The following is a 15,498-nucleotide window of genomic DNA, read 5'->3' as shown; positions in this document are numbered from 1 at the left end:
TTAGTCCATCAATTGAAAGTTATACATTTTATCAATGTTCATCTTTAATAAATATCACTATTACGGATTCAGTTACATCAATTAGTGGTAATGCTTTTCGCTTATGTTCATCATTAAAAATGATTATTATTGGGCCAAATATAACATCAATTGGAACTTATGCATTCAGAGATTGCACAAATCTAACATGTATATATTATTTAGGTTATATATCACCATCAATAAATTCGAATTCATTTGAGAATGTTCCAACAAATCATGTTATGACGTCAGATTTATATCAAAGTACAACATTTGGTTTGTACTTAATATATCAATTGGAACAGCCATTGATGAATGTGAACAATATCCATGGCAAACACACACATCTACACATTCGAATACTTTTTCAGATTCAAATATATTTACAAATTCAAACACATTCACACATTCAAATACATTTACATCTTCTAAAAAATTTGATGAAACATATACATATTCATATTCAATATTTTTCACACATTTAATCACCAAAACAAATATCCCGAATACTGTTTTCACAAATACAATCATTCTTTCATATTTTGGTTCAACATATTCATATTTTGAAACGAACTTTCTTTATTATGAAAATACTATAATTACATATTCATTATATATTTCATATCATTCAGGATTTTATATAAATATTCAAGATAATAATGAAACAAATAAAGGACAAACTAAAATTTCTAATATTATTATTGGAATTTGTGTTGGCTTTATAATTATTGTGATTCTTACAATAGTTATTATAATACTTCTTCGTATTCGAAATAAAAAACGAAGAGATGACAGTATGAATGAAAAAGAATATACTCATAATAATTGTGATAACATTTCAAATAACTTTACTATGAATATATCACATCTTAAAGAAGATCCATTTGCAGAAGACTTCAAAGAAAACGAATCCTTCGTTAAGATTTAAAATTTATTTTTGCACATGCAATAAATATTTGAATAAGTATATAAACTACATAAATAAAAATATTATTATTAAATTTTAATATTTTTAATCAATCAAAGTATACAAAATATTATTTCTAAAACTTTTATAACTTTCACAAAATAATTTTTAATATACCAAATGTTTAGAAATTATTCATTTCTTTTTTGATTTCGAAATTCGAGATTTTTTCTTTTTCTTTTCCTTTTCATTTACAACTTGTGTTTCCGGTTCATTTTGTTGCTGCTCCACTTGTGGTTGTTTTTCTTCTTCTTCAATAACATCAAATGGATTTACAACATCAAATGTACTTCCATACGCAGAATGGTCCCCCTCATTGGGTGCCCCAAACGGGTCACTGAACCCATAACCGTTATTTTTGACTTCGGGTGCCGAAAACGGGTCCCTGAAACTAAACGGATCCTCGTTTTGGGCGGTTGAAAACGGATCTTTGTTTGCAAATGGATCATCGTTTGTAGTTTGTGGCTTAGAAGCGAATGGGTCTTCATTTGTGTTTTGTATTGTAGCTGAGAATGGATCCTCGTTTACCGGTTGTGTTTTAGAAGAAAATGGATCTTCAGTTGCTGGCTGTAATTTTGATGCTTTGTCACTTTGCTTTGATTTAGTTTCCAATTTCTTTGACTTTTCTTTCTTTCGATGTTTTGTCTTTGAGTCTGCGCTCTTTTCTTCCTTCTTGGCATGGCGCTTTGTGTGCTGCGCGCCTGTTTCTTCGCTTGCTTTACGAGGCGCTTTTCCTTTATCATCCTTCTTCCGCGATTTCTTACGAACGCGCTTGGCCTTTTTACCTGATGCAGACGAGAAACGATCTGAAGATGCCTCCTTAGAGATCTGCAAGCTCTCATCTTGCTTAGGCGCAGCGAACGGATCTTCTTGTTTAGGAGCTGCAAATGGATCTTCTTGCTTTGATGCGAACGGATCAGTTTGTTTAGGTGCAGCGAATGGATCATTTTGTGGCTTTGCGAATGGATCTTCTTGTTTAGGAGCTGCAAACGGATCATTGGACTGGGCGAATGGATCATTTTGTGGCTTTGCGGCAAATGGATCTTCTTGCTTAGGCAATGCGAACGGATCATTGTTTGCTTCGTTATGCGGCGCTGGCTCATCGCTTGATTCATCAGAGTCATCAAACAAGCCTTTGCTCTTTTTCTTAGGCGCAGCAAATGGGTCGTCGCCGAAAAGTCCGCCTTTGGACTTATTTTGTGCTGCGCCGTCACTTGACTCATCGGAATCATCGAAGAGACTTTTGCTCTTCTGCTTCGGCAAAAATGGATCCTCTTTCGCATCTTTAGGCGCTGAAAACGGATCAGTATTTGCAAATGGATCTTTCGCTGCGAACGGATCTTCTTGTTTAGGTGATGCAAACGGATCTTCTTTAGTGTTGTTAGCAGCGAATGGATCATTATTTGCATCTTTAGGCGATGCGAATGGATCTTCTTTAGTGTTATTAGCAGCAAAGGGATCTTTCATTGCAAATGGATCTTCTTGCTTAGGTGATGCAAATGGATCTTCTTTAGAGTTATTAGCAGCAAATGGATCATTATTTGCATCTTTTGGCGATGCGAATGGATCTTCTTTTCCTTGAGCGGAGAATGGATCTTTCGTTGTGAACGGATCTTCTTGCTTCGGTGATGCGAATAAGTCTTTGTTTGGCTCATTATCACTTGATTCATCAGAGTCATCGAAGAGGCCTTTGCTCTTTTGTTTTGGCAATGCAGAAGAATCTTCTTTTGCCTTGTTGTCGTCACTTGACTCGTCAGAGTCATCGAACATACTTTTGCTCTTTTGCTTAGGCATAAATGGATCTTCTTTAGGTGCAGCGAACGGATCATTGTTTGCATCTTTAGGTGCAAATGGATCGTCTTTAACTTCTGCTGGCGCAGCGAACGGATCATTAGTGGAGCTCTTAGGTGCACTTGAGAACGGATCATTACCTGCAGCGAATGGGTCGTTTTTAGAATCTTTAGGCGCAAATGGATCGTCTTTGACATCTGTTGGCGCAGCGAACGGATCATTGCCTGCATCTTTAACTGCAAATGGATCATCTTTTGGAGAAGCAAATGGATCATCTTTTGGTGCAGCGAACGGATCATTGTTGGAGCTTTTAGGTACATTTGCGAATGGATCATCTTTTGATTCATTATGTTCTGAAGAGTCATCACTTGATTCATCAGAATCATCAAACAGACCTTTGCTCTTTTGCTGAGGTGCAAATGGATCATCTTGAGCATCCGGTGACGAGAATGGATCTTTAAATGTATATCCATCATCTTTGGGAGGAGATGCAAATGGATCATTTGACTTTTTGCTTGCTGATGCAAATGGATCATCATTAGAAGGCTTAGGCGTAGTTGCGAATGGATCATCTTTTGTTGGCTTAGACGCACTTGCGAATGGATCTTGTTCGCTCTTTTTAGACGCACTTGCGAATGGATCATTTGACTTTTTGCTTGCTGATGCGAATGGATCATCATTAGAAGGCTTAGGCGTGGTTGCGAATGGATCTTGTTCGCTCTTTTTAGATGCACTTGCGAATGGATCATTTGACTTTTTGCTTGCTGATGCGAATGGATCATCTTTCGTTGGCTTAGACGCACTTGCGAATGGATCATCTGTGGGTGCAAATGGATCATCATTCGGAGGCTTGGATGCGCTTGCGAACGGGTCATCGTTTGTGCTCTTCTTTTGATTGAATGCTGCAAATGGGTCGTTTGACTTTTTACTTGCTGATTCGAATGGATCATTATTCTTTTTAGAAACGCTTGCAAAAGGATCATCATTCGAAGGCTTAGGTGCGCTTGAAAACGGATCTTGTGTACTCTTTTTCGATGCGCTTGCGAACGGGTCATCTTTAGTTTGCTTAGTAGCATTAGCGAATGGATCATTTGTACTTTTCTTTGAAACATTAGCGAACGGATCATCTTTTGTTGGTTTAGGTGCACTTGCGAATGGATCACTTGTATTCTTCTTTGATACATTAGCGAAAGGATCTTTAGTTTGCTTAGGTGTAGTTGCGAATGGATCTTGTGCATTCTTTTTAGGCGTAGTTGCAAATGGATCATCTTTAGTTTGTTTAGTTGCATTTGCGAATGGATCATTTGATTGTTTCTTATCCAAACCTTTAATTTGTATTGAAGCGAATGGATTTGCGTCTTTTAATTTACTTTGGTTTTCTGGAACTTGTTTACTGAATGTAGTGAATGGATTTGCTGCTGTTTGCTTATTACTATTTGAAATTTTATCGAATGGATTTTCCTTTTTCTTATTACTAATATTTGGAGAAACAGTTGCGAATGGATTTGAATCTTTATCGAATTTTAATGAATGATCACTTGCATCTTTTTTCATATTGATTGAGTGGAACGGGTCATTATCTTTATCATTTACTAATTGTAAATTAGTAAATTGATCATTGTTTTGATTTGTAGTATTAATGTTATCGAATTTTACATTATTTTGTTGTGGTGAATTATTTATAAGTTGTAAGTTATCAAATGGATCAATATTACTTTGATTTGTTGTATTAACATTTTCGAATTTTACATTAGCAAATGGATCAATATTTTGTGTTTCATCTTTTTTAGTAAATGCATTAAAGATATCATCATTAACTTCATTGTTATTATTTGAAGTTTCTTCTTTACTTTTATTATTATTTGTTGGAGATAAATTCAAAAATGGATCATCAATATCTTGTGAATTATCTTCATCATTCGTTTGTTTAAGATCAAATTGTTTAAATGGATCAATATCATTATCATCATTAGTTTTGCTGAGTTCTTTAAATGGATCATTTTCATCAGCATTATTCTCGTTGTTATTATTTTCTTTGTTACTTGAACGTGTAAATTGTTCAAATGGATCAATGTCATTATGATTTTGATCTTGATTAATTTGTAAATCACTAAATGGATCATTACTAGTTTCATTAGAATGAAGTTTATCACCAAATATATCATCAACAAATTCATTTTGTGAGTTAGAAAATTCATTAAATAAATCTAATGAATTATTTGTAGTGTTAATCTTCTTTCGATGTTTCTTTTTATTGTTTTCATCCATTCGTCCAAATTGTAAATCATAATCATCATCAAATGGAATATTCTTTTCAAGTGCTAATGGACTACGATTAAATTTATTATTAAATAATTCTTCTGGCTTTGGTTTATCTTTACCAACTTTAAGTTTTTGTAATGTTCGAATTGTTATAACTGGATCAAGAATATTAAATTCATTAATTACTTGATCTATTTTGTTTAAAAACGTGTCTAAACATAACGATGACATTTGCGATGGTTTCATGTTTTGACATTGATCGGAAATTTCATAGATTGTACTTGGATGTGGAATATACATTTTACGTGTAATAGATTGTAATATTAATAATCGATCCATTTCTGTAGGGTTATCAAAGGATATAACTTCATTAAAGGTTGGAAGATTGTCTTCAGATTTTGCTGTGGCAATAAATAACATTTGATTCGTTGATGTGAGACGTTTAAAAATTGAATCAATAATTGGCCGTAGTAAATAATCTGAAACAAAACAATCAATATCATCAAAATAAATAATGGATGGTAAACTATTCTGACTTTGCCGAATGATGTTGGTAATGTAGGACGATATTTCTGTTTGAGAAAGTGAAATAACATTAAGACCAGGAATATAGAAAAATTTGGACGGCGTTTCATTGGGTATGATTTTAGATAACATGGTTTTACCCATTCCATTCGAAGCTTTTATAAGAATTGTCTTTGTTTGGAAGTTTGGTTGAGAAAATGGAAGTTCAATAGATTTTCGAAGTTGTGTAATTTGATCTTTGTAACCTCCAAAATCTTCAAATGTTAAAGTGTCCATTTTTGGAGAATCATCTCTATCTATAAAGTAATCTGTTACATGTAAAATTCTGGAATTTCGAACATAAACAGCACCTGCATCACTTGGTGAAAATTCTGTGACTTTGAACTCTAAAACACGTTGGTAGGCATAAACTGGAATAACAAGTCCAGTATAAATTATTGGGAATTTAGAAATCGCATCCGTTAAAACATCTGTAAAATCACCAGTAACTCCAAATGCTGTGTCTTCAATTAAAGATAATGTTACAGATTCGGCTTCACCACAATTATTGTATTGAGAAACCTGAATTGAATCACCTAAAAATGTATGAAGCTGGAGACGTAAATACTTTGGTATTTGAATTTTACTGGGATCACTTATATTATCTCGACCATATACTGAAACAAGAGCATTGTGATTTGATTTTGAAGTCAAACGCAAGATATTTCCATTTTCAAAGCCACGCTCACGCATGGTGTCAGGGTGCATAAATGCACGTGGGTCATTTAGATCGTATGTACGATCTACAACCAATTCTTGCATTCTGGTAAAATGTCATTTGGTTCAATTGAAATTTCATTGCCAATTTTTTTGCATTGAATCGGTATTTATCAAAGGAATAAATTCTGTACCAAAACGATTCCCAAACCATATTGACATATAGGCACATCAAAGACACAGCACTCATTCAAAGGAAATTTACGATCTGTTGAATGTTTTTAATAGATTTTTTTAAACTTTGTATTAAATTTTACGTTAAGTTGGACTAAATTATTCTTTTATATAAATTCACATTTTAATATCAGAAAATTTTCTATTTCAATTTTGCGTAAAATGAAAAATCAAAAAAGGAAATTTACGATTTTATATATTTACTAAATTACTATTTTTATTATAATTGATTTATAAACTTTTCTTCTTTAAAGTCATCTGCGAATGGATCCTCTTTAACATCAGATATTGTTGAACAGTTCGCAACTGTATCAATTTCAGGTGCGTTACTTTGACTACTTGATTCTTGTTTTGTTTTCATTGTTTTCTTATATTTAATTAACAATATAATTAACAAAAATATAATAACAATTACTACAATTATCACACACACTACGATTATAATAATTGTTGTGTTAGAATTATTTGGTTGCAAATCACTTAAATAAAAATATGTATAAAAATTCGAATAAAAAACATAAACTGTGGAATATGAAATTACTACGTATTCATAATAAACAAATGACGTGTGAAAATATGTAAACGCCGAATTAATAAAAGAGACTGAAGTTGAATCTGTGAGCGTTATATAATAAATAGTAATTGTTTGTGTGCGCAAAATTGAATGCGTTAAAGTAAATGAATTCGAAAAAGTTGTTAAAATTGGAAATGAAGCAGTAACAGCATTTGATGAATGATGTGTATTTGACTTAGTGAACGTGTTCGAATTCGAAAATGTGTTTGATTTGGTAAGCGTATGTGAATTAGTAAATGTGTTTGATTTGGTAAGCGTATGTGAATTAGTAAATGTGTTTGATTTGGTAAGCGTATTTGAATTCGAAAATGTGTTTGTAACGATTGGTGAACACCCTTCAATTGTTTCTGATGTTATATATAAATGTCCAAAATTTTCATCCACATATTCCAGTGATACCATAACTGTTGTTGAAAAATTATAAAAAGCACCATCCCCAATAATTGGTTCTTTTGTCCCATAAAAATAAAAACATTTTAAACTTGAGCACAATGAAAATGCGCTGTCTCCTATTTCCTTTATATTCTTTCCAATGATAAGTGTTTCCAAATCAGAACAATTACAAAAAGCAGAACCTCCAATAGATGTAACTGAATCTGGAATTGTGATGCTTAATAACTTTGGGCAAAATGAGAATGTTGAAGATCCTATTTCCTTAACATTGTTTCCAATGATAACATTTCCCAATTTGGGGCAATTGCAAAAAGCATAACCTCCAATAGATGTAATTGAATCGCCAATGTAAACATTTTCCAGAAGTGGATATTCACTAAATTCTCCACTCGGAATACTTAAGTTACCTCCAACAATTACAAAAATTGTTGAAGATGAACACTCATTTGTGAAATCATTTTCATTATAGATTAAAAGTGTTCCATTTTCATAGCATCTCGATGTATTTAAGGAAAACAAAATAAAAATAAAAACATGGAAATTTTTTGTTTTGGATTTGGAAACATTTTTTATGAAAAATGAAAATATTCGAATAAATGTTAAGAACAAGACCACTAAACATCCGATGAGAGGTCCATTTTCTAAATTTTTATTGCGATGAAATATATATGTATGATCTGAAAAAATACAAGATTTTGAAGGAAACAACCAGCGTAAAAACGAAGGGTTCGGATGCCAAATTAATGGTAAAAAGTGAAGAACTTTTGTCTTTATATAATAAAAATTATTTGATAAATTTAAAAAAATGGAAGAAATTTCACTAAAATCATTATTTAGACAATGAAGGCTTATTGTATAAAGACAGTTGTATTCATCATGTATTAAAAAAACATGTGTTTTGTTTTTTTGAACATTTAAAAATGAATAATTATTGGACGAAATTTGAGGAGTAATACATTTGTTGCAAAAGTGGCATGAGGACATGAGAAACATGAGACAAATAGGGAAAATGGTCCACATTTGAGTTTCAAAAAATAAGGTTTAAATAAATCAGTCAAAAGAAGAACATAATGAATGGCAGATGACAGGTATGATTACATTTAAGGAAAATTGTGCAAAATCAGTTTTTCTGGCGTGTGAAGATAAAAAAATATTGTACGAAGTTTAAACACCTGGGATTGCATTTGGTTTTGAATTCTGCCGAATTAACGGTTCGTTTTGCACGAAAGAAATGTTTTCTTGAGCAATAGATTGCGATGGGAATTTTGCAGAAGCTAATGAACGTTATTTTTTTGAACGTTTAAGTAAACTTCACAACAATTTATAGAAGGATGAAACAAAATATCACAAAGAATTTTATACTCATGACTTATTTGATCTATATTAAGCCATCAAAAGCTTCTCACATGTTAATATATTTCATAGATACATAGAGATTGAATAATTGAAGTGAATACATGTCATAACTTATTTTATAAAATTATTTATTGTTTATTTATTTTGTGAGTTTGGACCAACTTTGTGCTTAGCATCAGGGTTCATTGAAAGATAATATTTGTTATAATGCTTCCTCATTGCTGCTCGACCACGTACTGGCTTTTCCTTTTCCATCTTTGGAACCTTTGGAGTGTTAGAGCGAACCTTTCCTGCTTGAGCGAGTGAACCATGTACTTTACCCATTTCTCTATATTAAGAAAATGAAATGATAAATTGTGATCTCTTCGCAATTGAATTTTTTCAATTGTTTACTATAATAATTCAATGCAAAATTTTTGTTTTTGAACAGACAAAAAAAGAAGTTTCTTTGGTCGTTCTAAGACTTAAAAACAATCATAATTGATAAAAAAAAATTCTTAAATTTTATGGTTTTTGTTATGCTCATAAAGAAAACATTCAAAAGTTGCTTTTGTTTCGACAAAACTATAAAAATTTATTTATCGCTGGAATGATACAACGACTTCAACTCTTTCTGTATTCGGGAAAAGATCGACTCCTACGCATTTATTAAATTCGAATGGCTCGCAATTATAATTATTACTTTCTTTTCCAAATGAAGAATTCCATTCAGACACTAACATATCAGGGTTACTCGTCACGTATACGATGTTATTAATTTTCTTTGTTGATCTTATTGAAGAAAGAGTTCTCTTTCTAAGGCCCGATTGAGGAGGATGAACTAATACTACAATATTTTGGGTATCATTATTTAATAAAACACTTTTAATTTGATCTTCGAAATAACCATTAAACAATTGAACGTTTTTTATATTATTAATTCTTTGAATTCTTTTGGCTTGCTCAAAAAGTTCTTGATTAGGTTCAAATGCAATAACTCTTTGAACATGTAAAGAAATTGGAAATGTATAAGTTCCAATTCCTGAATCAATATCTATTACAATTGATTGATTATCAATATTATCAATAATTTGTCTTAAAAGAAGTTCATTACCTTCCAAAAATGTTGGGAATATTGTGTTTGGGAAAATTTGGAATTCTAAATTAAAAATATTTTCTTTTATGGATTGAAACCCATTTATATGATGAAAAACACAATCTTTTCCATAAGATTCGATTGATTTAGTCTCAATCCAATACAATGAATTTATGTCATGAAATAAACTTTTAAATCTGGAAATAATTGATGTGTTAATAATTCCATAAGTTACAATTGATAACATAACTTCCCCAAATGAGTTAACTCTGATTCGAACAAATTTCCATGTCCCTGTTACATTAACTTTATCAAATGGAGGAATTCCTGAATTCTTTATGAAATCGAGAATTCTTTCACTAAGTGGAAATGCATTTTCAGGGACATTAACACATTCATTTATTGGAGAAATGTAATTACTAAGTTTAGGACCATTATTAAATCCAATACAAACATTATGGTTTTGGTCATAGCCAATTGTAAGTTCAACATCATTTGAATAATATTGAAGCTTAGGTGCAGGAACTACATTAATTGTTATATGTTGCGTTATTGGACTGAGCAACTTTGTACATTTAAGAATTTTTTGTCGAATTTGTTCTTGATAATCAATTTTAAGCCATGGAGTAACACGATCAACAATACTTTTGGAAACCTTATTTAATTTGTACTTTTTATGACATTCTTCAATTGTCTTTGATAGGTTTTTATGAAGTGGATTTACATAGAATAATTTTTCTTGGAATCTTTCTACCGTAAGCATTTTATATGCCTTTTTTCTGTCTTTGTTGTTATCAAAATAAATTAGCCCGTAGTTATCACCTTTCTTCTTTGAAACTTTGAGATAAGGAATTTGATTTTTTTGTAAAAATTGTTCAAAGCTTTTCGAGTCCCAACTACGCTTTAAGCCCTCAAGGTAAAGTCCACAAGGATCTCCCCATGTTGGATTGTCAATATGTCCTTCGTAATCGTTGTCATCAAAACTTGAAACTATTGAATCAATTTTTTCCTTGCTGAGATCACAGTTCTCATCTAATGGCTGTAATTGTTTTGTATCATAAAAAAAGTTGAATGGTATGGAGAACAAAGCTCCCATTACAATTTTCCCCGCCTTTCTGATATAGGGGCCGTTTACCAATATTGACATTTTTAATTTGAATGTTTAAATATTTACATTTTTATTATCTCACAAACCAAAAACCTTGAATTTCATCCCTTCTGTATCTTTTGGATTAATTGATAAAGCTGCAATTGGGAGCAGCTATATTACGTTTTCGGTAAATAACCAGATTTATTTATACAAATATAAATTACCTTCACTAGAATTTGATTCATCATTTTTCATAGAAACTCCATGTGATTTTCTTACCATAAATGAAAGTCCTTATTCCCAAAAAATACATGCTTTAGCAATTGCTGATCAAAAATTATATTTTTATGATGCTCAAACTCATGACATTTTTGTTTTTTCATTTTCTGCAAAACTTGTTTATTTTGACAATTGTTTCCCATGCTCAATTTTTGTTATTTCTAATAATGATCAATTAATTCATTACAAACTTTCTTTAAATCACAATTCACCACGTTATACAATTGACTGGAAGATCAATTTCCCGGCTTCTTTTCATGTTGAAAAGTTTGTACTATGCCCAACAAATAATAACATTGCACTTGTGTTATCCAAAACGGGTGATGTATGTCAATTAATAAGAGAAGACAAAAACAAGCCAATGCAAATTGTAGAAAGTTTTCTTCAACTCCTTGAGTTTGATCCAATAGTTGATATATTCTATACAAATTCTCTTGACATGTTCATAGCTACATCACCAAGTCAAATACATTTTTTAAATACGCACATAGATTCTGTCATCCAAGTAGTTAATAACACCGAGAAAAGTTCATCATATTTCACAAGAGTTTTTACTAATTCTGATGTTACTCCATTTATCATCTCCCAAAAAAGTGACAATTCATTTTCACTTTTTCAATTGGCAGACGACAGTTTTAATGCATCAAATTCTATTTTACTCAACGAAAGTCATCCTAAATCATATTATCCTCATAAAGATGGGATTTATATTCTTACAGAAGATTACAAACTTTTAGATTTAGAAGTACAAAATGGAGAATTAATTATTTCCAAAGATTTAAGAATTCCGTCATTATCCAAACAAAACAAATATACAACTGACTTCGAACAAATAGCATATGAAAGTTCCACAGGTGAAATATGTGTTATTAATGAAAATCACGAATTTATTTCAATGTTTTCATTTGATTTGCCAATTAATGAAATGTTTTTCTTAAGCAAAAACATTTTAATTATATATTCGAATGAGTCGTTATATAAAATCGAAATTAATAATTCCGAAGACAAAACGATTCTTTTTGATGAGACAGAAATTATAAATTATAAATACATTAAAAATGATTCATTAATTGCATTAACTAAAGATAAAATTCTTTTGTATTCAGTTTTACATAATTCATTTACATATTTTTATTTTCCGAAAATTATCGATTTAGCAATAAGTAAAAATGATTCTAATGAAATAATAATTTGTTTATCACTCGAATTAAATGGTTTAAAGTTTTTAGACAAAAAATTTCATGAAATTAATATCAATATAAATCAAAATGGAAATTTGAAATATCAAAAAATTTATTTCGATTACCCAATACTTTATGCAATTTCTGGAAGTACACTTTATTCTTTTGACATAGAACAAAAAAGTATGTTAAATAATATTCGATTTAATTATAATTCGATTTATATTTACAAAAAAAATTTTTATTTTTCAACACGAAATTCAATTTTCAAATTAAATTCAAACCTCGAAAAAACTGAAATTTTGAATGTGTCGGATTCAATGCTTTTGAACGTGGACGATAACGCCATTCAATTTAGCGTTGAAAATTTTGGAGTTTTTATTCATGAATTTACACGTGTTATTAAGAAGCGTAAAGAAGAATTAATAATAAATATAAATAAACCAAATTATTTTAGCCATGAAAATATGGAAAAACTTCGAAATTATATCGGAAAGATTCTTGATACATCTAAAAATAAAATCGATGATATCGAAATTATTTTATGTTTATTTAACTTTAAAGTTCCTTTCCGTGATCCGAACATATTTAAAGACACGAAACAAATTTATCAAAATTTAATCTTTACATTTCCAAAAGAATTAATTATGGCGAAAAATTGCAATTTAATTTATAGTTATATCGAACAATTTATAGAATTAAAGAAATATATTTATGCCGCTGCTTTATTAAATCAAATCGATGAGAAAATTGAATGTGCAAAATTATTAATGAAATTTGATTTTATCGAAATTGGTTACATTTATTGTTATATTAACAACATAAATTTGTTCGATTTCGATATCTTTAAGTTCGTGTTGAAATCATTGTTAAATAAAGGGAAAATATTTGATGTAATACATTTGTTGATGAATTGTAGATATTATCATTTGGCGTTGTCATTGTTATACGATTCGAAATATTTCGAAAATTTGAAATATTTTTTGGGCAAATTAAATTTGGATAAATTCGAAGATTCAAATGATGAAATGAAGTTGATGAATGAATTAAATGTCGACGCAAAATCTTTGGATACTTTGAAGAAGGAAATTGATCAAGAAAATTAATGTTTTGTATACCTTATTTAATATTAAATAAACATATTTCTATTCCTTTTTTAAAAGAATTTAAAATACAATCATGATAATGCTTTTATTTAGTGTTTGAGGTTTGAATTTTGGTTGAAACAAGTTCTATTCTGACTTTCTATAAATGAAGTCATGGGGTGCCCTGCAATTTTGGGATACTCCAATAGTTGGAAATGAGCGAAAATGGAAGACTAACAGAAGTAGAAGCATTGATCAAAGCTAAAAATGAAAGAACACCTAAAATTAATCCTGTTCTTCTTTACTTAATTTCAAAACTATTACCTTTATTATTATTAATTATTTTCCTTATTTTTAGACTAAAAGATAGTGAAATTTCTATCCTACTTATAGTTTCATTTTTACTCGAATTTTACATAACTAAATCTATATCTGGGCTCCAACTTGTTGGATTAAAATGGTCAATTGATTTCCAAATGAAAAGAATCAGTACATACTCAAAACCAGAACCATTCATTCCAAAGATATCTGAATCAAATATTTTTTGGATAGGCTTTTTTATTTCTACATTTATCTGGTTTAGCTTTTTTGTTGGTCTTTTCTTTTTCAAACGTCCTTTGCTAGCCTTTGTATGTGGTGGAGGTGGAGCGCTTCAAATAATTAATTTTGTTCTTTTTAAGCATGCTCATAATGCGACAAGTCGAAAGCTCCAAGATGAATTTGATATATTTGACAACGAAGGTGAATCTGTTCGCTTTGAGCTTATACCAGAAAACAAAGAAAATACAGATCAATTGTAATAAGTAAATTATTTGTATTTTTATCAAATCACTAAATTTTTTAACTTGTGTACAGATTCTTGCTTAAATGTGAATGCTTTGCTATGCTTTACATGTTGGAGGTATTGTGCAGATTTTCTTCCAAAAGAAACATTTGCGACGAATGTAACAGCAGCAGAAAATATTTTTAACGCATTTAAATAACAAACTAATGCAGATGATATTGAAGTTGTTTTTATTGAGAGAACAACCAATTCATTGGGAAAGATCCGATTAATATTTCTATTTATGATCATTATGGAGAATCTAAAGTTCAAGCAGAATGAATTTTTTCAGAATCAGGTTTAAAACATTGGATGTCATTACATCTAGATTCTATATAATATTGGACCTATTGTTTTTCATAATATTTTATGTGGAGTTCTTGAGTTGGCAAGTGTACACTTCAAGATAGTGCTACATTAATGTATAATGTTCTTGATGACTCATCGATCGAGTTCCAGAAACATTTAGGCGATGTTTCTATAATATTGGATCAGGGAAAGATTATCGAATGACGAATTATGAAATTGAAGAAAATATTCTTTATTCACTTGGAATGGGTCATGATAAAAATAAATTTATAAGATTTGATTTCATGTTTAGTGTATCAACATTTTTCTTGATTTTATCACTAAATGAAAAATTATCATTTAATTTTATAATAAGACTGAATTCTTCTTACGAAGTAATTTAACTATCTCATTATTACCTTTTCCAGAAGCAAACATAAGCCCTGTTTTATTTAATTTAAAAAATTTCCAAATATTTGTTATCTTACGATAACATTTGAAAATATTTTTTGCATTAACATCAATTCCTTTTTGTTCAAGAAGCAATTTAACTAATTCTGTATGAGCATGTCTAGATGCTAAAATATGTACTGTCCATAATATTTTAAATAATTTCCACATAATATTTTGAAATATTAAATTATTAAAATAAATACTAAATAAAACAATTAAATATTCTTATCATTAATATCAATTCCTTCCTGTTCACGAAATTATCTATACTCAAACCCAAGATTATGTCTTTGAGCGCTGTCAATGTTTCCCATTCGTTTTGAGATTTCTGATTTGTTGCTGCTGTTTGATTCATTTAAAAAAATAAACTACAGAACTTTATTTAATTATTGTCAAATTTAAACT

The 15,498-nt window shown here is 30.2% G+C and overlaps 1 protein-coding gene across 1 annotated transcript; it reads right to left on the bottom strand.

Annotated features, from left to right (window-relative positions):
* Nucleotides 1–1,123: 1,123 nt before the first annotated feature.
* On the bottom strand, nt 1,124–6,367 carry GO595_000072 (epsin-1-like; the record flags this gene model as incomplete). Its single annotated transcript, XM_067920627.1, has 1 exon — nt 1,124–6,367. One exon carries the CDS (start codon nt 6,365–6,367, stop codon nt 1,124–1,126), a length of 5,244 nt encoding a protein of 1,747 aa, XP_067779527.1.
* Between the last annotated feature and the right edge of the window lie 9,131 nt (nt 6,368–15,498).

This window comes from Histomonas meleagridis (assembly GCF_020186115.1).
Source record: "Histomonas meleagridis strain 2922-C6/04-10x chromosome Unknown contig_1, whole genome shotgun sequence".
Taxonomy (NCBI): Eukaryota; Parabasalia; order Tritrichomonadida; family Dientamoebidae; genus Histomonas; species Histomonas meleagridis.
This window is presented reverse-complemented; position numbering and strand designations above follow the sequence as displayed.